The 22,661-nt window shown below is 33.4% G+C and overlaps 1 protein-coding gene across 1 annotated transcript; it reads left to right on the forward strand.

Moving 5' to 3' along the window:
* Positions 1-1,252: 1,252 nt before the first annotated feature.
* LOC140051040 (trafficking protein particle complex subunit 9-like) lies at positions 1,253-21,625 on the forward strand. Its single transcript, XM_072096154.1, has 21 exons — positions 1,253-1,349; positions 1,784-2,385; positions 2,833-2,978; positions 3,344-3,481; positions 4,057-4,175; positions 4,749-4,817; positions 6,424-6,624; positions 7,143-7,306; positions 8,030-8,206; positions 8,895-9,049; positions 9,423-9,508; positions 9,990-10,116; positions 10,430-10,643; positions 11,528-11,604; positions 12,783-12,926; positions 13,260-13,396; positions 14,126-14,268; positions 14,753-14,863; positions 15,992-16,151; positions 19,531-19,851; positions 20,275-21,625. Exons 2-21 carry the CDS (start codon positions 1,793-1,795, stop codon positions 20,554-20,556), a joined length of 3,564 nt encoding a protein of 1,187 aa, XP_071952255.1. The 5' UTR covers positions 1,253-1,349; positions 1,784-1,792; the 3' UTR covers positions 20,557-21,625.
* Positions 21,626-22,661: the final 1,036 nt, after the last annotated feature.

Consider the following 22,661-nt stretch of genomic DNA (forward strand, 5'->3'; position numbering starts at 1 on the left):
TATTGTTTTCGTTTATAATTAACCACAGGATGGAGATATTATCACTAATCAATTTACGTTTCTTATCTTATATGATAATCAATAATTAACACGAAGTGTATACAAAAAAGTAGAGGGGCAAAATCTGAGCGAAAAAGTTTGTGAGATTATTAGAAAAAATCGATAGGAATCCTAAGAATTAATTACAATACCGGAAAAGTTAAAGGTCATGAGTCCACAAACAAACATTAAAGATCAAACACTTCCTTGAATTTTTCGATAATTTAAGGTCACAACAAACATTACAATTATAATGGAGTGGATGGGCTTGGCTCTCATTATGATACCAAATTTATCATAAACTTTAACATGGAAATTAGTGTTTTGATATATTCTGTTTGGTGTGGTTCAGCCTAAGTAAATCAGACTTAAACAATGTTGATGTTTAGTAATAAAATGAGGCGTGTCAAATTATTAATCAGACAATTCTAATCGATAATGTTTACTGTTAAAGTTTATGATAACGTTAGTAGCATAATAAAGACAATTGGCCCATCCATTCCATAGTCACTATTCAGTTCTGGAAGGCGATTGAGGACTGCTCGAGGTAAAACAAAACGCTTCCTTATCTTTTATTTCCACAGATCGATCAGGCTTTTAATCAACTTGGTTAATTTTATTGTTATCAGAGTAATATTTTTGTACGCTCTCTGTTGTATTTTTCAAATATTTTTGTCTTTTTCTGTATATGAAGTTATTATTACTAACCTTCAACTAATGTTGAGTAATGTCAGGGCTCCGAATTGTATGTCAACATGAATTTCCTTTTGGACAAATAAAATGAACTATGAACTATATATTTTTTTCTTGTGAAAAAGTCGTTAATTTAATATCAGTTTCGTTTCTAACAAAATAAGTTCAGTACATTGGATAATGTTCTACGCGTTCCATATGTATCAACAAAAAAGGAACATTAAAAAAGTTCCAAAATGGTTAACAGATTAGATCAAACAACAGAGGGCGTTTTTCTTCCCCCTCCCCACCTCCCCCATCATAATCATCCAAAACTGTTATACGTGTAATATTTTTAATTTAACCAGGCCTAGGCGTATCCTTTACTTAAATTGATTAAATAATTATTTTTAATACTCGAAGCATTTATTTAAAAAAGAATTTATGTTTTATATTTTTTTGTAGGTTTATTTGTAAAAAATTAATTGCATGTAAGCTCCTCTTGAGTTAAGGTCAAAGGACAGGAAAACATGGAGGATGACTCGAGCTGAGAGCAGCAAAATAAATTCAGCGCAGAAAGAGTGAGCTGGCAATATTAATGTTAATATCCTGCCCGGCTTCCTGTCTAAGGTTATCAGGTACTATGCCTAAACAAAGAATAAATTTGTATACGTTTGATTTTAAATTCAGGCATTATGCCATTATTATTATACTTTTATTATTTATTAATTAGAGGCGCTGGGCCAGCGGCAGGCCCCACCAAAACCGACGACGAGCCCAGCCAGTGGCAGTAGTGTAGGCAGGCAGCCCTGAGCCACCATGGATTTTTTATTTTTTTTAGAGTAAGCTAGTAAGCCTAGGCGGGCTCTAGTTGGCTGTTGCCGGTTATATACTCAGGATACTGACCCTATCAAACAGTTTCTTTCAGCAAAACATTTTTTTATTAGCCAATTTGTATTTTTTTCCAAAAATATAGAATGTTAAAATTTTAATTATGTTTTCATTTCATAATTATTGTATAGGCCTAGGCTATGTATATTAATAATAAACTATTAACATTTAATTTTAACAGCTAGGTAGGATGAGCTTTGCTGATTATAGCCAAAGAGCGGAGGACCACCAATGCATGCTTGTTCTGGTCAAGCAAGTTGGTCCTCACAAGAGTAACCTGTTCCACAAGATCATTGATCGCATCTTTCTGGTAAACCACACGTTAGTCCCAGAATCAAAGCGACATGTCTGGCTGCGCTTTAAACGAGTTGTTCGTCTTGAGAACAATGCGTGGGGTGACTTTCAAGCGCATCGCCGTGTTGCTGGGTTGATGTGCGTAGGAAAAGCAACAACGGAAATAGAATTAGCAAGTATTTATGCTAATTTTGACACGATGAAAGATGGGTACAAATCAACATTGTTTGACTCTCGTTGCTTTGTTTTCGGAATGACGGCAGAGACAGCAATGGAGTCTGTGTCTGGTGAAAAACCAGATGTAGTGTACTTCCCAAGTTTTGAAGAATCGCAGACATTGGAAGACTGTGTAAACGACTTTGCTTGCTCACTGTTCTGGGTCTTGGAATCTAAGAGGCTTGAGAGACTGAACGATCGGAACGATAAACTTCCATTGTTAATTGCTCCTTTTGAACGTAAGGACATGGTTGGAATCGACACTGAAACCAGGTACAGTAAATAGAATTAGCTATTCTGTTGGGTCAGGGATGGTTGAATATGACATACTTACTCCCTCTGACCAGAGTGAAACTTACAAGTATAGTGTATTTAAAGTTTTGCCAATTTTAAATTAATGTTGTCAACATGAAATTAAATTTCCTTACATCATACAAATGGAAGATATTGTTAAACATCTAAGAAAAAATACTTTCAGTAAGTTGAAAAGTGAGATTTAGTTGACTATCATTCACTACACTGGTAATATTTCACCCCAAGGGGTAACTTGGAACAGCCATAACGGACCAATCAGTCATTCTATGACAAGACACCGGTCACCAGTTAATTAAAATTGAAATAAAAGAGTATACTGTACCAACACAGGTTTTTTAAAACCAAAATTTTACTGTATTTTTACCGGGTTTAAAACATTTGTTTTTTTGTGTTATAAATTTTCAGAGCATTTAGGAGAAGAGTCGTTGGACGAATGCGCAAGCATCTAGCAGATCTTAGCTTGATGGCTGGTTTAGTACAAGAAGCCTTCAGTCATTACCAAGTAGCTTTTGAAATTCTAAAGAATGCTAATGATTGGCTGTGGATGGCAGGTAAATTTTACAAACATTAAAGATGTATTGTCCCCCAAAAACATGAAAAATGAAGATTATTAAAATCAGATTTTAAATAGGCTATTTTGTAATTTTAATAAAGTTAATGACTTCCGCAGGAAAAAATGGAAAAAAATAGTTTTCACTTATAAAAAGACAAAACAAATGGTTAAATTAAATTCAACCAAAACACATTGACTGGCAGTCAATTTTACTATTTTGTTCTTAAATTACAGTTTTTTCTCGTAAATATTTTGTTTTTCATCTTTATGTTTGAATGTCGTCTGTGTATTTTTATATTGCCTCTTCTAGTCAGTTGTACTGCTGTAGTGCTCTGTTATAATGAAATGTATACTTTGTTCTAGCAACTATTGAAGGTATGTGTGCTGCATCTGTTATCATGCTGTATCCTTCAACATTAAGAAAAGTGAACCTTCCTCGCAACTCATCCTTCACTGGTGGAATGTCACTGAAGCATGACCATGTCAAGATTAATAATAAAGGTAACAATAGTTGTGTATGTACTGTAATTATTAAGCTCTGTCCACACTAGCAAACTTAAAGCTCTGTGTACACTATCAAAACTAGTGGAAAAAAAAAGTGTGATGTGCCGAAATTTGGTAGTGAAATGAGGTCACTGTGTCCATATATGAGCACATCATATTTTTTTGTCACATACAGTTTTATAGTGTAGACAAAGCTTTACACCTAGAGCCTACTGTAGTTGCAAAAGTGTTCATTTGATTACTGTCCGATGTTTTTTGTATATCTAAAATAATCTGGAGAATTGTAACTTTAACAGTAAACTAAAAAATATTGGCAACCTCCTGTGATTATTGAGAGGTCTGTGACATAATGTGAACAAGAGTGGAATGCACTTTTAATTACGTTTTAAGCTCTGTCTACACTATCAAACTAGTTTGACAAAAAAAGTTTGATGTGCCCAAATATGGTAGTGATATGGTCAAGTATGGTAGTGATATGATATCATTATGTCCATATATGGGCACATCACATTCACATACAGTTTGATAGTGCAGAAGAGCTTTAGTGACCACAATTTGTTTACTCTTTGCAGCATCTACGTTACCATCAAATGGCCTGAAGGAAGACATGTCAGATGAGAGGCAGAAGATATGCTATCCTGCAGATGATATAGTAGAGAAGTACAAAGAGGCAATTATGCATTATAGTAAGGTGTGTGAATCTTGCATCACTTTATCTATTTTCTTTCCATTTCATTGTGTCAGAAAAGAACAAGAATATATAAAACAAAAAAGTTAAAAATCCAAAATACTGGTTAACCAAAAAGCAAAATGAATCACTGTCAGTGGCTCACCAAAATAGAAATTAAAAAGAGTATACAAATTATATTAAAATTCATTAAAATTCTTAATAAAACATTTAGAAATCATAATGATATAGTTAAAATCTAAATAATAAACTATTATAAATGAAATGCTTTAACCCCTTCTCTGCGTATACCCGGTACTAGACATATAGACGTCGTTGAAATACGTATACACGGTAATACCGGGTATGGGCAAAACATATTAGTTGCCTATAATATATAGCAACCTCTATATTTTTTCGATGAACTTGAATATTTTTGCAAGTCATTAACATTTTTTTCCAGCAAAAAAAACCGCCCTCTATATCGTCTTGAAAATAATGCGCCCTCTATAGTATAGTTAGCACTGTTTATACTTATGTTATTCAAATAACTGACAGATTTTCTTTATCATTATGTATGTTTGATTCTATTAATAGTATAAGCATGCAGGCATTGTAGAGATGGAAGCCAGCATCAAGGCTACACAAGTGATTATTATGCAACAGGTAAGTGAGTTGTATACTGTATTAAATTGTTGCTTCTACTGTTAAGGCCAATTTACACAGACGAATGTTAAAGGTACAGTAAGCGGTAAACATAAAAATAGAATCTATGTTTCTTATGACCAGTTACACAAAACGCGGAGTGGATGGGTGGTTGAGCGCAAAACCCACTCAAGATAGATACAGATTCTATGTGGGACATTCAAGCTACACGGTGTCTGCCAACCGTTACTGCTCGTCTGTGTAAATAGGCCTTTAGATGCCTTCTTAAAGATAGATTGCTATAGCCTGTTTGGCAACTTTTGCAAGCTCTGTAACAGAGATCAGAAATAAACAAATTAGAAGAAATATAAGAAAATAAGAAAATTAAAAATAACCTTTGCAACAATATTATTTATATTTTTTTCCACTAGCAAATGTTTGCTAGTTGTACAAATCTAACTAGCAAAAAAAGAACCAAGCTAGCAAGTAAAGACATTTATTATCAATAGTGTTTAGTTTTTATTAAAAAAAAATTCTCTATCCCATAATAATTATTAAGTTATATTCACTTGTTATCCCACTTTGTGCGGTGCTGCAGAATAAATCCGGCATCGATAATGATAAGGTATTGATATCAGTTTCATATAAAGCTCTGTTTACACTATCAAACTTTATGTGCCCATATATGGACATGATGATGTCATATCACTAGCATATTTGGGCACATTACACTTTTTTGTCAGAAGTAGTTTGATAGTGTAAACAGAGCTTAAGTTTAGTTTAGTAATTACTTTATGAAGTATTTACCCTTTTTTCATACTAATTAAAACAAGATTTTGTGTAATATTTCAGTAATTTTTTTGTTGTGTACAGTAATTTTCTAAGGATATACTTTGTTTCTCACTGTTAGTCTTAATTGTAAAGTGATTTTATTTTATATTATGGATTTCTAATTAGAAAACAAAGAAAAAAAACCCAGAAAATTTGCATATGTAAATGAATAAACCAGTATTTATTAACTGTACATTAAGTTCATTGCATGAAATATTTTAGTTGTGATCCTGAAGTTTGATGGCATGATTTTGATTTAGAATCCTAAGAAAGCGGTTTATTAATTTATTTAATTATTATTTAATATTTAACACCACAGGTCAAAATGTTAATGTTAAATTTCATATTTCCCATCAGTATTTTCATATGATAGATATGTGTTGTCACAATTCATTTATTTACACATTGAAAATGAAATTTTATAAATTAAAAAATGTATTTATTTTGAGTACATTAAAATCTAAATGTCTATGCATGTTTTAATTTTGTTGATAAAATCATTATAGTATTAGCTGTGAACATATAAATAGATTTTATTGATGTTGGGCTAGTTTTAAGAATTAGGGATACCAATTGATACAACAGCTAAATGATGGTGTATGTTTGTAGATTACAATAGCATAAAATTAAAATTCAGAAAGTCTAGTCTAATTTCATTCAACTATAATTATATAACTATAACTTATTATATACAATAAGAAGTCATTTTTACCTTCTTGTACCATTTAAAGTTCTTCGTAAACACCTTTAATCATTTTTGTTATTTGCGTTTTCCTAAATTTTTTGTTTTATGTAGAAAAAACTTGAGGCTGCAGAGTTTCTACAAAACGTTGTGTACATCAACTTGAATCTGTCTGACAGCGAAAAAGTTGAACGCTACAGCGCCCTCTCACACTTATTCTCAGAGATTGGCTTTAAGCGTAAAGCATCTTTCTTTAAGCGTGTTGCAGCAATGCAGTGTGTGTCGCCAAATAACCCATCTCCTGCCTGGGGACATGTAAGTAACAAAAGCCAGTTTTAAATGTGTATTAAAAAGAGCTCTTGTGTGTGTCCAACTCGGACAGCGAGACGTATCATGACGACCCAAAAACAACGCCCGATGCTATCTCCAGATGGCTCTTCATGATTCAATTTAGACAGCACCGAAATGTTGTACGATAATGTCTGAGTTGGCCTTTACCTGTGCTCATTCTTCTGTCTATGTGAGGAATTGAGATAGACCAATACACTGGGGTTAACCCCTACTCTTCCTAAAGATACATGAGTTAGGTGTGCACACTCCGCCTTCAGTTATACGTCCTGTTCTACCTCCAGAACTAATGGTCAAGGAAAGGTTTCAAACTGTGCCTATTTATGACTACGATCTACCGAGTCCCGGCTTTAACCACTTGACCACTTGACCCGACATGTATGGATGCTTGACCTGACATGACATGACATGACTTATTGATGGATTTAATTTTATTATACATCTTTTACATTAGATGATTTAAAAAAATGTTTATTTATTTTCAGTGCCACTCAATGCTATTAGAAACTTTGAAAGGTTTCAGAATAACCCTTGAACCCCGAGAGTTCATGTCAAACAAAACAAATGGTTGGCCAGACCTTCAGCAGAGGATAATGCAAGAGCTAGTGTTCACTGCTAGGAAAATGGGGAAAGCTGAAATAGCCATAAGGTATTTGTAATTTCAGCTAATTTTCTGCTAACTCTGTAATTAATGAAGTTAAATATTTTGGCACATATGGCGTTTTATACCTATGATATAATATTCACAATTACAAAAAACGTTGACTTGGTGGACTAACATAAAAACGACAATTACTATAAAAAAAAATAACTATGGACTTAGGGCAAATCTAAAATGAAACTGTGTTATGCCCACCCAATTTGAAATTTAGTTTAAGAGATTATAGGTTATAATAAATCCTAAGCACCAAAATGCTAGCCTCTACCATTGAATTGAAATTTATATTTATACTGGGTAACCTCTTCAGTCAAAGACTGGTCTCCCGGAGGGCCCAGTTGGTGATCAGTGGCTGTGATGTACTAATACACCGGGGTAACCCCCTACTCGTCGCGAAAGATGTACACGAGCTAGATGTGTACACTGGACCTACGGTTTATAGTCCTTATCCGGGAAGACTCGTTCTACCACCAGAACCATGGAGTGAGTGAGCCTCGAAACCCTGCCGATGTTATGGCTACGTAATTACGGTTCCACTGTCTTAACCGCTCGGCCACTCACTCACTCAACCTGCAATTAATAGCTCAAACTATACTTTATTTTAAATATATTAATTTAATTATATCCTTATTATTAAGTATGTACTCCTGTAAACAAGTTTAATGATTATAATTTGTTGTAGTATTGACCATAATTTATTTATTTTTTTTTTAGGTATATGTGTTTTATTCTTCATTGTCTCTCGGATCACTTGACAACATTAGAGAAGCGTGAGTTAGCTGCAATGCTAGAGAGCTACACATCAAAAGTACCAAGTCCAACTGACAGTATCTCACTTGACAATGGTCTTCTTTTACCTCCGGTACCATTCACAAAATTTCCATCTCTTAGGTTAGTATTTAAGATTTGTTTTACCACAAATTACCTACATTTTTCCTGGCCATACCTGAGTATCAGACTGTATTCATATTTCACATATTATATCTATTAGATGAGTGTATATATCACAGCCCCTGGATTGAACATATACTGTACATGTACGCTAGCAGCCAACATGTTTTATACAAAAAGATTAAAAAAATTCACACTTCCATTCCTAGTTAATAATAACCTTATGCAATAATGAATGTCTGTTATTGATATCTCCGATTATCAAATCAAATCAAATCAATTTTATTTCCACAATATTATAACATACATACATATTGTTGTTCCTTGTGCCCAGACATTTGATTTTTCTTTTTTTATGCAATAGCTTTTATAAATCGGCCTAGGATATAGATACTGTAGATATAGCTGTTGATTTTCCTCATAATGTTATATAATTTATTTTTTTAATGAATTTTATATTTTTTTATATTTTATGTTGCAATTTGGCTTGATTCTATATTTGTACATTTTTTTTCTATTTCATAATCATATTTGTATTTTTCTATTGAGCAATGTCGATTTAAAAATAAATCAGAATAAATGAATGAAAATGTAGATACTGCATTGATCCCAACACAAATATGTATGTACATACCTTGATCTGTATAGAACAAATTTAAATGCAATCTTTTTCTTTACTTTCTTACAGGTCTTTTAAATTAGTACGTTTGTCCCCTCATCTAGACCCTGTGCATATTTTAGTAGAAAGTCCTAGTTGTAAGTCACCAGTTTTCAAGAGTCCATTCATCTATTCACCTCTACAATCAATGAACAGAAATAAAAAACTACCACCAACCAAAGTTGGTAAGTATCGTATACACTGTTGCTTAAAGACCTGTAATTTTTAAAGTTTTGTGAAAATAATGGATATATATAACTTTAAAAACATTAAACCGGGTCATTTCTTGTGCGTTCTAAGGTAAATTATGATAAAACGAGAAAAACACTGCATTACCTAAGTAACTCGCTTCACTTTTTTTTTACCGTTTAAAGAAGAACAAAATTATTGCAATAGGTCCACATAGTATTTCTTTTTACATAAAATGTAGTATGTGACCTTAAATTAGGTACAAAAAAACCTGTAGGTCTAGTGTCTTTTACTAAATAAGTGGTCTATTGTTCTTGTCTTAGAGCCTTGCAATGATCACTGTTAATTTATGTTTTTCTTTAATAATAGCTTTTAAATGGGTTGCTGAAGAAATGTGTGAGGTTGAATTAAAGTTCTATAATCCATTACCATTTGAACTCCGTGTTGCCAATTTGGTAAGAACATTTACTTTAAAAAAAATTATTTTATAATTATTATCTGCTCTTACTTAATACTTTGGGTTCTATAGTGTAGTCAGAATATAACTGTGATACTAACTTTAATCTTAGTCGGTATGAAATGGGTTTAGTGAAGTATATTAAGAATTCACCGATTGTTGTGTTCATTTCACAACTTCTCACTAAAATGTACATTAGTCACCGTGGCTGTGTGTGTGTACTAGTACACCGGGGTAACCCCCTACTCGTCTTTTTAAAGTGCACCTGAGCTTGATGTGTACACTGGATCTACAGTTTATAGTCCTTATCCGAGAAGACTTGTTCTACCACCAGAACCATGAAGCAACTGGGCCATGAACCCTTGACGTAATTTCCGTTCCACTGTTTTAACCGCTTGGCCATTCACTCCCTTTTCTGTTTTATATTAAAGTTTCTTTCCTGTTTAACACTTAATACTAGTTACAATATTTTATCATAGGGCTTCCTTGCTGAAGGGGTTGAGTTTGACCCCACACCAGCAGCTATTGTCTTACCGGCTGAATCTGGTCCTCATCTTGTCTCCATAATGGGGACACCAAAGAAGATGGGCACATTGAAGATAACAGGTAAAGAAATGTGTACATTTGCTTGTTATACAAAGTTAAGCTCTGTCTACACTATCAAACTCAAGTTAGTGTTTACCGACCGACCAACCAACCAATTGACCGACCGATATAGTGAGCTGTAGAGTTGCGTTGCACGCGACTAAAAATGTGATGTGCCCATATATAAATATCATGATGTTATATCACTACCATTTTTGGGCACATTACACTTTTTTTGTCAAGTTTGACAGAGCTTTAGACAAGTTTACCTAACCCTATTTATTTTGAATAAATAACCGTTTAATATAACCTCAATTTTTTGTTTTTATTTTAGGATATACCACACATGTAATGGGTGTAAAAAGTAATTGCAGGTTACCATTAATACCAAGTATCAAAGAGCCATATTATGAGGTTGAAGTAGTTCCGTCACTTCCGAGGTTAAAGGTCACAACATCATTACCAAAAGCAGCAAGTACACTTAGTCTAAAACCAGAAACAAAGAAGGTTTCTGTAGCATCATCTGTGAGCCTATTAGAAGGAGAAAGGTAATGTAAAGTCAATTGTACATATGTAGATTTGTGGTTAATATGCTTGCTTTCCAATCCCAAGGTCCGGGATTTAATCCTGATCATTTGACAGAGTTTTAACTCACTACTGTTCCTACTCAATCAATCTCTTTTATTCATCTTAATACACATAACAAAAAAGGAGTAAATTAGATTTAAATAAGATGACAGTAACCTCTAGGAAACCTTAAAGGCCCATTTACATTATGGCGATAACGATCGACGATAAATAGATAAACATGCATTTTTCTTGGATAAAACGAAAGAAATTAGAACATTTTTCGTTCTATAACTATAGGATAATCATGTATGCTGTATTTGATAAAAATAATATTTTTGAAAATTCAATCAAATGACGTCATGATCAGTAAAACCATAAAATCATTGTATTGTAACGATATTATTGCTCTTACTAATCATGACGTCATTTGATTGGACGTGTGAAAATATTATTTTCATTTAAGGCAGCATAGATGATAATCCTATAGTTCTAGGATGAAAACTTTTTTAAATTCTTTTGTTTTAGGTATGGAAAATGCATATTTATCTTTTTATTGTCGATCGTTATCGCCCTAGTGTAAATGGGCCTTAAGGGTCCTGTGATAGGAGGCCCACATAAAACTAGACATTAAGATATAACAAAATAAAGAAATAGCTTTAAAGCATTCACTCAGCGTCAAAGCATTGTTTATTTCATCCATCCTGTAATTGGCAAGTTGTTATCTGAAATAAGAACTGCAGTAGTTATAAAGATGTTTGATATTCTTAGATATAAATGATACTGCAACATACTGCACTGCAATTTGTTTATTGTGTACTGAATGCTGTAATATCATATACATATTGCATTGATCTCATTTCAGCTTGTCATGCCAAGTAACACTAAGCAATACAGGAAAGGCACCAGTAGAGACGGCCACATTAGAACTTATGAATTTAGGTAAGAAGCATAATAATGCAGATAAATTAATTTGGTAACTGTTCGATATCGATCAAACACTACCAAATTCTGAAGTTGGTTTTTTGCATGTTACTTTACTCTAACCTGGGGAGGTGCACATCTTCAACTAGAAAGCCACTCCGAGAGTGCATACCTCCGCCTACTGTAAAATTCTCCTACATAAGATTTCTCCGGTAAAAAAAAAATATATATATATATTTGTGTGTGTCTTAATGCTGTTTGTGATTTAGGCTAATTTCATTACAAGCATGTGTATGCGAGTTTGGTGCAATGGTTATGTAACAAGCCTTTCAATTAACAATAGCTTCAGTTGACTAACAATAGAACAGCAACGCGAAAATCAAACGAATGAATTTGAAAACAAATAGGTTTTTTAAACTACTCGCATCAAAAAACGTGCACATTAAATCAAATTATGTTTCAAAATTACAAATCACTCTTGCCTCTTGTTAAAAAATGAAGTTTTTTGGACAAGTTGTTCTCGAGAAAATGCAATTTCAGTTTACTTGTTACTTTAAGACTGCTCGCCGGCTTTTGAAAAATTCTGTCCTATCTTTTAACACTAGCAGGTCTAAAAAAGTATACTAAAAAGTGGTCCAGAATTGGGACTGTGGTCCCAAATGGTCCCAAAATTTAATGGAATGGTCCTTGACCACATATCTATCTGTCTATTTATTTTGGTAAAGATCTTGTAATTACTTTTTGAATAATCCTGCTAACAAACAAACAAACACACGCTACTGATTACATATACCTCCTTGGCGGAGGTAAATGATGTGGAATTAAAGTTAAAAAACTGGATTTCGTTTTCCAGTTGGTGATCAGTGGCTGTGATGTACTAATACACCGGGGTAACCCCCTACTCGTCTCGAAAGATGTACTAGGTTCTTTAAAGTGCACACGAGCTAGTTGTATACACTGGACCTACGGTTTATAGTCCTTATCCGAGAAGACTCGTTCTACCACCAGAACCATGGAGTGAGTGAGCCTCGAACCCTTGCCGATGTTATGGCTACGTAATTACGGTTCCACTGTCTTAACCGCTCGGCCACTCACTCGATTGTGCCTCAATGGAAGGGTGCACATGAACCCAGTTCACCGCCTAGCCTACCCCCTTTGCTTATATGTTGTATTTACTTGAGTAATTGTTGTTGCAGATTCAGTACCTAAAGATTGCTTTACTTGGAGTGAAGAAAATATAGAAACGCAGTTGCCACTGGCAACCGGTGGCAAGTTACTCTTTACAATATACATCAAAGCTATTGGCGATTTCCTTTTAAAAAGTGCAATACAAAATGATGGTGAGTTAATGTTTAAATTATTCATTATTAAATGTAAACATTTTCAGCCATATTTATGTATATTGATGATCATTTGATTAGCATTTCAGCAGCAATAATTGAGTAAACCTCTTTTTGGAGAAATAGATGATTTTTGAACAGTTAAAATATGATATTATTTTTCAATAAATGAATTTGATTGTTCTTTACTGTCCTTTCATTTATCCACTTTTTATTTGACCCATAACATAACATTTTCATTTTTATTCTCAAAGAGCTTTACCCATCATTTATACCAGCCACTACCATTTCAATTACTGCAGTAACAACAAAAAACGATTCAATGTTTTACAGAAATGCCAGAGACGCCAACAGTGAGTAGTTATTTCAATAGCCCGGCTCGTAGTACTCCAAATCGTTCGGTATCAACAGCATTTATAGAAGCTAGTAAACCATCGAGGATACAAGATAAAGTAGACAGTATAGTTAAGGTATGTTGGCTATTCATGGTCATGTATTACAATATGTTGACCCCGGACTGTCAGACTGAATATGCTATGCATGATCTTAAAACAAAAATAGGTTTACTAAACAACTTTTGTTTTGTCTTCAATTAAATGACAGGTTATTGTCCAATGTCTAAAGATTAGGCTATGAGCATTTCAAAGAATCTTGCCTAAAGTCACCCAATATGTAATGGGTAATATTTTGCAGCAAAACTAACCAAATGTATGGTGTACTAATACCTTTTACCTGTGTCAGTACAGTGTATTATAAATATTCTCTTTATTAATCCCTAAAATAACGATTCTCTCCTCTGATTCTTTACCACGTCGAAACACCGGTTCTCGTCAGATTACCGAAGTTAAGCCCGGTAAAAGCTTGGATGGGAGACCATCTGGGAATATCGGGTGCTGTATATGGAGCTGGGGCTCCCGTTAGGCATTTGAAATCAGCACTGTTGACTCTAATGGCAGCCCCTGCATCAAGTATCTGCCTCAGACGTATTGGGTTATGCCTTTCCTCTGGTCAAGGTGGGCACTGGACGAGAGGAGCCCTTGATCAATGTTAGGACCGATTAAGGTGCTTTAAACAGTCCTGGCTTTGTTTGTGTCAAATGTGTTAGTGGCGGTAATTATCGCTGTTGGTTTCGATTGAATAAAATAAATAAATAAAATAAAATAAAGTACACTTTCAACACTTTCATTTCTTTATTTTAGACAATTGAAGGTATGTTGAAGCTGACGTATTCAGGTGGTGAAGGGCTGAAAGATTGTTACTATCGTGAGACAAATATATTAATAAAACTTCACAAGAAACCATCGCTGATGATCACGAACTGGACGACGATACCAGCAACAAGGTACAAAATATGTAATATAAATGTTTTCCTTTCCTTGTTCTGTTTCTTTTTTGTAGCTTTTTCTTATACTTTTCCCCTTTTTATTTCTTTTTTTTTCTTTTTTTGTACTTTTTCCCCTTTTTCTTTTATTTCTTTTTTTATTTTTTCTTATATTTGTTTAACATTCTTATGTACTTTTATCCTTTTTTCCTTTTTATAATTTCTCCTTTTTTTTGTATTTTTTCTTTTTTTTTCTTTTACTTTTTCTTTTTTTGTTTCCCTTTTAATTATTTGTTTTCCCAATTTATTTTAGCTGTTTATCTTTAATCTTATATTTTTATTGTTCTTTTCTTTTTGTCTAATTTTTCCCTTGTTCTTGTTATTTTTTTCAGCCATTTTTTTTTCCGTTTTATTTCTTTCCTTACCTGTGTTTCTCTCTTTTTCTTTCTTTTTCCTCTTTTCCATTTTCCCCTATTTCTTTATGAGCTATTTTTTTTTATTTCAGTCCACAGCAATTTTACTTGGTGTTAGATTTTTTAAATGGAACATGCAATGAAGTACATGTGCAATATGGCAGTAATCAAAGTATGATATTAACCCACAAACAGAGTAAAAGGTAGGATAATCAATTTCATCAAAATTTAATCATTTTTACTGTAATTTATTCAAATTAAGCTCTGTCAAACACTATCAAACTAGTTTCACAACAAAAGTGTGATGTGCCAAAATATGGTAGTGATATCCCTAATATGATAGTGATATGACACCATCATGTCCATACTGTATATGGATATTTTTGTTGTCACATAAAGTTTGATAGTGTAGACAGAGCTTTACAAATGACAAATGGGTGTCTATGAGCCTGTTTCTAAACATTGAAGTCGGTTTTATAAAAAGATCGTGTTGCATTTAAAAATTGCTCCACTGCAAACTTTTCTAAAACCTGTAATTGATCAAGGTTGGAAAAATAAAAGAAAATGATGGTTTAAGTTAAATTTTTTACCTCCATATGCAGTCACAAATAGCTCAAAGTGTTAGAAATATACCTGTGCTGAAGAACATTTTGGTAGGAAATGAAAATGCATGCATATCAAATGCAGGTATGAACAAAAAGAAGAAATTCAACAAAGAATGCCTGCAAACACTTACAAATAAAAAAATGAGTAGGGTGTGTTTTTGAAAGAATTTGATTTTCAGCCTCCTTGTTCTAATAAGTCACAATATAAGACAAAGCGTGAAATATATTTTTTCATTTTTGCGTGGACACAAAAATCGCAAGGTATTTTTAAAAAGCGGTAGCGAAATCACCATGGTAAGGTGGTATGAAAAAGAATAAAAATCAGTTGACTAACAGCGGTGTGGTTTGCGTGTATGATTTATAAATTGCCTTGTATTCACTCTCTTCAAACTTTTCTATTTCGTGTTTGTTTCACAATACAGGATGAGAAACTTGTTTCTCCCTACTGCAATGAGGCAATTCAATGGAAACGTTGATCATTTTATGCTATACCTTTACACACACACCAATCTTGCTTGTATTTTGTATTTTAAACGATGTATTTTATCTTCAAATTTTAACCTTTTTAACTAATTTTTATATTGTTATGTGAATTTTTAACTTTGAACAAACAACAATAATTTCAAAATACCATATTTTACTGTGTTTGACCATGAATAAATGAAATTATGTTTTAAAATAAATGCACTTTTTTGCATCGTTGGTTAATTTCCCATTTGTCAACAGGATAGCAATCTTACTAGATAGATTTACAATAATACAGCCTAAGCCAGCTTCTCCGGTCACACCTAAACCAGGCTGTGTGCCTGTACTTCAGGAGCAGGTGAAGCTTGATGTATTATATGCTCAGCAGCTTGCCATGCTTACCAATATCACATGGTCTATAATATCCTTTGTTAATATTAAATTATGATTTATCCACTAAATATCAGATTTTAGCATTCAATTTTTATTGATGCATGCATGACCCAGTTTTTTTAATTGAAATAATTTACATAAACGTTTATATTAAGCATGATGTTTTAGGGAAATCGTTAATTTGAAGGGGCGTGAACTTCTAAAGTCAGTAGGTGTATTATCTTTTTGTGTCAAAGTTTAGAATACTACAATGCACGTCTATTGTTACTACTATAATTTATAGCTTTCTGTAATATCCAGATGTTTTACCCTATACAGTACTTTTGACGCTGATGGCTATCGGAAATCGTTGACTCACGGTCAGCGGCTGTCAATATACGTATAACCATTATTTTGCATTCTAACTAAGTTGCACAGCAATAACCGGTTATATGGCGTTCTAACACTGAATTGATTAGGTATTTTTAACCGTTATTTTCAGGCTGCGATATAACAGGTTACCGAAAATTTGTCCTGTTTCTGCTGCGAAGAAATTGTCGTTAATTTATTCACACGTTTCATAACTGGTTAATAACCGTTTATAGAAACAAGACCGTTGAATCTTAGTAAGGCTGTCCAGAACTTGGACGCTTATTAGTGGCCCCAAAAAGGTAATGAGTATCGAATGAGTCGAATTACAGTGATTATTAACGCAATGCAAAATTTGTTTTTAAAATAAACATATCAAGCACGGCTCTCAGCTTCACTTTAGTAAAGACATCAAACATTTTATTATTCAAACGGTGACATTTACATTGGCACTGCATAAAATACAAGTTATCATCATGTATGTGAAAGTTGAGCTTCATGCAGGTTGTCGTTTTGTAACACATGGTTCATCAAATATGATGATTATGTGTGAAAAGTTTTCCAGATTCTTCGTGGGAAATATCATTCAGTGTGAATTCCTTATGCGTGATATATTGTAATGTATTTCACAATGTGTGATGAAATTAATGGCCATAGAGTACTACACTGTAGAATGATATGAAATTGTTCAATTTCAATAGTTTTGAAAGAGTGTCCATTCGTGTTGAAAAATGCTATATTAATTAATAGTAAATACAACAAATAAATTGAAAAATGGGGGAAAATAAAACTAGCTTTATGTAGGTTTAATTTTGATAAAAAAAAATTAGCTAAATGCGATTACAAGTATAACATTCTGAAAATGTGAAAAATTAATGTATTTGATCTAAGCGGACACCCGGTAAAGTGTCAGTCTATCGGAGATATCTATTTATTAGGCCGATAGACGCTCAAACTTTTTAACACACCTCTGAATTTGCTGTCATTAAAACAAAATCCAAAAACAAATAATAATTAAGGTGTCTTCTTCTTCTACAAACACAAAATAAAAATGGTAAAAAGTTTCTAGGATGTGTCCGATAGTATATTTATGACCTGCCAATTTTTTTTTTTTACACTGAAGAAAAATTAATAATTAATTAAATAATTTTTCCACTACCTCTTATTATTTAAAATTAATAAAATGTACAGCTCTGCTTTGTAAATGAAATCTGTTTTTCAAGTTGTAGAGTTTAAAATTATATTCGTCTTTAACAAATACTGTACTAGTAATGAATCATGCAATTTAATTGCCGTTATCATGTTCGCGTGACCAAATACCAGCATATTCTACAAGTTTGATAAATTTATATGCATTATGTATTTAACCAATTCAATATTATTACAGTCATTAAATTAAATTGTAAACTGAAACCTCGGAAAATATTAATTAGTAGGCCCCTTGATATAATCTTTTAATCTCTTCTTTCAGTTAAAGCGTGGTTCCCACTAGCGACGCAACGCAAGGACGTAACACAACGCAAGTGAATTGACCAATCTCAAGCGATGGCTTATTCGCTTGTGATTGCTAACTGTTTATAACTTCGCTTGTCATTGGTTAAAACGCTTCCGTTGCGTTTAAGTCCTTGCGTTACGTTCTAGTGGGAACCACGCTTTATTTTGACAATCCTATTGTAATGATATTCTTAATAATACAAGAATAATTAATATAGGCAAGTTACCAGTAGGAGTACCAATAGAAGCTTAAAACAAGTTGTTATGAAATAAATAAAATTGTTTTTCAGCATAAACCATATATTAAAATTCTTATGAATTTTATATTTTTATCACAAAATTGTAAATTTCAGTAAACCTAACATTTTAAAATTAGGCATACTATCATCATCATCATCTGCACTCAGACCTAGTAAGGTCAAAACATAATTGCTCTGATTACTAGCTGCATAATAGGAGTATGTTTCCATAAGTGTTTAATCCAAAAGTTGACAGGAGTTATAATGTGAAGCGCTTAGAAGCAATGTGCAATAAGTGTTATATAAGAATGAGTATATTATTATCATCTTCTCCATCACCACCATAATCATCACCATCCCCATTGTCATCGTCGTTATCATCACCACCATCACGATCATCACCATCACCGCCATAATGATCATCGCCATCAACATCACCATCGTCATCATCATCACCATCACGATCATCATCATCACGATCATCACTATAACTGCCATCGTCATCATCGACATCAACATCACCACCACCTTCATCGTCATCACCATCGTCATCACCACAACCATCACGATCATCACCGTCATAACCACCACCACCTTCATCGTCATCACCATCATCATCACCACAACCATCACGATCATCACCGTCATAACCATCACCACCATCGTCATCACCATCATCATCATTATTAATAATACCATCATCATTATCTTGTTGTTCTTCATCTTCTTCATCAGCATCACCATGATCACCATGATCATCATCACCACCACTGCTGGATGTAACCCTCCTCCTGCATTTTCCAATTCCTTGGATATCACTTTATGATGTCATCTCCCAACTAAAATTTGAATGGCGATAAAGTGCAAGTTTAAAACTTTTACTTTGTATTCAAACACAAGCAGAATTCAGTATGGTACCATATTTATTTTGATAATAATTACAAAGATGATTGATTGCATTAATTTCCCCAAGCACAAGATTTGTCTTGACTTGGTAAGTGATAGTGCTTGTGATGTTCCCTTGATACGCTTATATCTAATTCAGTAATTTAAAAAGACTTTGTGCATGTTTGTAAACGTAATTTAAGAGCTCATCTATGCCAATATTATACAGTTGTTTGTGTGCGGTACAAATCATGAATATTGTTACGAATGTTTCACAGATGTGTTTGTTTGTCACCTATGTGTACTAAATACCGTTAATGATCGTCCCTTGCCAGTTCATCAGGAATGCCACGTTGTTAATTTGTTTGTAGTACAAGTGTACTTTACTTTAAAAATAAATATTATGACAGGATGTAGAGTATTCCTTAACTAAGTTATTAGGCTGCAGAGAAAAGATCCGGTACAGTATCAGTAGAGTACATTTCCCTATCTGATGCAATGATAGACAACATCCGACTATGTCCCATCCAGTGGAGTGTCACCATTAATGAGATGCAGCATGAACACCAGGAGGATCCTTTAAAGGTGAAGGTTGGTGAAATCGTTGACCTCCGGGTCAATCTGACGAACAACATGGAGGAGTTGTTGGATGATTTGAGTATTGTGGTTGAACCGTTTCAAGATCAACAGAATGGTGTGAAGCTTGCGCACTTCGATGAACATGTGGCATGTATGGGTTGCAATAAGGTTATAGATGAATCAGTAAGTATAATTTAGTAAAACAGTAAAAACACAGAGAACATACAGTATGTATGATATTTTTGTATTTTGCCAGTTTTCAAATCACATTTCTGTTTTTTAAATGGACAATAAAGTATATATGACACTGACTATGACTATGACTATGTATATTACAAGGAATTGTTTTAAAAGCCAACATTTTGTATGATTCTTTAAAATCAACCCAATGTTGTCTGTGTTTTGTTTTTTTTTGCCAAAAGCCGCCCAACCAATCAACCAATAATAATAGAGAACAACATGTTGCAAACACAAATAAGTCGATTCCCGCATGCAGCTGGTTTTACTTTGGTTTTTTTTTTTCATGTTTTGAATCCTTAATGATGATGGTGTTTGAAAGTATATAGCTCTATGATCCAGTAAAAATATCATTTCCCCTTTATTTAGCTTGGGGCAGGATTGTCCTTAACGCATACATGCCAGTACGTCTTCTTCCAGCCCGGCCTTTTCAAGTTCAGTATGCAATGCAGGGAGAAACGTCCACGCTTCAGCAGCAAAGACTCTCCGGAGGCAACTCCTCAACCAGAAAGGCTTAGCCTTCAGATGCCACGCATCAGCCAGCCTAGCAAGCCTGTTACGACACCCAAGTTTAAAGGAAAGGCACAAACCAGCCTAACAGTGTGGAAGTACAGGCCTCCGATAGAAGTGCTAGTAGTAGGGGAGGGGTGAAATTCCTAGCCTATAAATGAGTTTTTCTGGTAAGCACTTCTCTGCATGTTGAAATTTCTGTGATGAAATCTGGAAGGTAGAAAATATTTTCTCATCATAGTCTCAAGATTTTGTAGACCCCCATTCAAATCTTTATGAGGTGACGAGTTCCTGCACGCAATAAGGCGTAACACTGCACATCTTGTAACATTTTAAAATTATCGTCTGCTGTTACGGTAGCATGATGATTTATGTCTATATTCCCCTTTATAATGTCATCAACCTTAAACAAATTATAATGCAAGATATTTTACTGTAGTAAAACGCAGTCTGTAGACCGTTTTATGCCTATGTAGTTGTCTCCACAACAGATGTTAACTGCATGCTTTTGTAAATTCAGATTCACTTATAGGCAACAATGGAACTAACATTGATCACTGTTAATGAATACAAGGGCATCCTATCTTGAGAGAATGAGAAATTTAGCTATCCACATTTGCATGCATCATCCAGCCCGTAGCTAGGGAACATTCAAAGTTTCAGTCGAACCCCTTTCTTCCTGAAGTGTGACCGGCAATAAAAGTGATAATATGCTTTAGGTTAGCTTATGATGATTTTTTTCTTTTTTTGGTTAAAAATATACGATTTTGTGGGGGAAAAAAAGCATTCCCAAGTAAATATCCTGGCAACTGGTTTGCATGCCATACCTATTCAATCTTGTCCACACCTGATTAAAATCATGTTGTGGAGGTTTGTTCTGGAAAACCAGGATAACTTTAAATTCCTTCCCATCTCTCATCATCTCATCTTTATGAACAACATTCTCCTCTCCGACACTTGTTCTTTTATATGTAGAGCATACATCATTTGAAGAAATGGTCATATATCTATAATGTCAAATAAATGTCACAGTTGGACCACCCTTACCATCTCTAAAATAGAATAGTATAGACAATCTAAAGTCTTCAAAATAGTCTTAGCATGGAAATTAAAAATCTGTAATTACTTTCTTTTAATATCAACAAACGTAATTATTAATATTTAGTAATACAAAGTAATTATTATTTAGTCTGCGGAGTTCATTATTTTTATGAAAAATTTCCTTGAAATGATGGGTAATGGGTCCCTTGACAATCAGTACCCAGAGAATAAGAAATATTAATAGTTCTCGGAAATAGATAACTAGTGATTTACTGTTTTTAAATATTTTATTTAGTGTGTGCTGGTCACAGGCTGAAAAACCCAGAGGGGCTTTCTTTCTTTTTTTTTCTTTTTTTTCAATTCAAATAGAAATGTATTCTTTAAAAAAAATTTAAAACAAAAAAAGTTTATTTTAAATCACTAGGAAGAAATATTTGTTTTGAGATAAAATATCATTCACCATATTAGGAATTATTAGATCATTGAAATCTAATATATATATATCATTTTAAATTAATATTTATAATGTTTGAAATATACAACTTATATTCGTCACATTTTAATCACAACTTAGGCTCACATTCACTGTTAATCATCCCTCTACTGATCATGATCAAGCAAGTTATGTGACCTTTAAATGATCAAATAACAAGCTATGTCTCATCAAGCGGAACCTGTTAGATTAGCTAATTAATTCATAAATAGAATCAACCAATCGGCATTCACTGTTAATCATGCTTCTACTGATCATGATCAAGCAAGTTATGTGACCTTTAAATGATCAAATAACAAGCTATGTCTCATCAAGCGGAACCTGTTAGATTAGCTAATTAATTCATAAATAGAATCAACCAATCGGCATTCACTGTTAATCATCCCTCTACTGATCATGATCAAGCAAGTTATGTGACCTTTAAATGATCAAATAACAATCTATGTCTGATCAAGCGGAACCTGTTAGATTAGCTAATAATTCATAAATAGAATCAACCAATCGGCATTCACTGTTAATCATGCTTCTACTGATCATGATCAAGCAAGTTATGTGACCTTTAAATGATCAAATAACATGCTCTGTGTGATCAAGCGGAACCTGTTAGATTAGCTAATTAATTCATAAATAGAATCAACCAATCAGCATTCACTGTTAATCATGCTTCTACTGATCATGATCAAGCAAGTTATGTGACCTTTAAATGATCAAA

Source organism: Antedon mediterranea, chromosome 1, assembly GCF_964355755.1.
Source record: "Antedon mediterranea chromosome 1, ecAntMedi1.1, whole genome shotgun sequence".
Taxonomy (NCBI): domain Eukaryota; kingdom Metazoa; phylum Echinodermata; class Crinoidea; order Comatulida; family Antedonidae; genus Antedon; species Antedon mediterranea.

Bases quoted from the DNA above. Each gene is read 5' to 3' on its own strand.
- LOC140051040 (XM_072096154.1), top strand. From the start codon at position 1,793: ATGAGCTTTGCTGATTATAGCCAAAGAGCGGAGGACCACCAATGCATG. The intron at 10,117-10,429 runs GTAAAGAAATGT...TTTTTATTTTAG, and splicing joins GGGCACATTGAAGATAACAG to GATATACCACACATGTAATG. The intron at 11,605-12,782 runs GTAAGAAGCATA...TTGTTGTTGCAG, and splicing joins ATTAGAACTTATGAATTTAG to ATTCAGTACCTAAAGATTGC.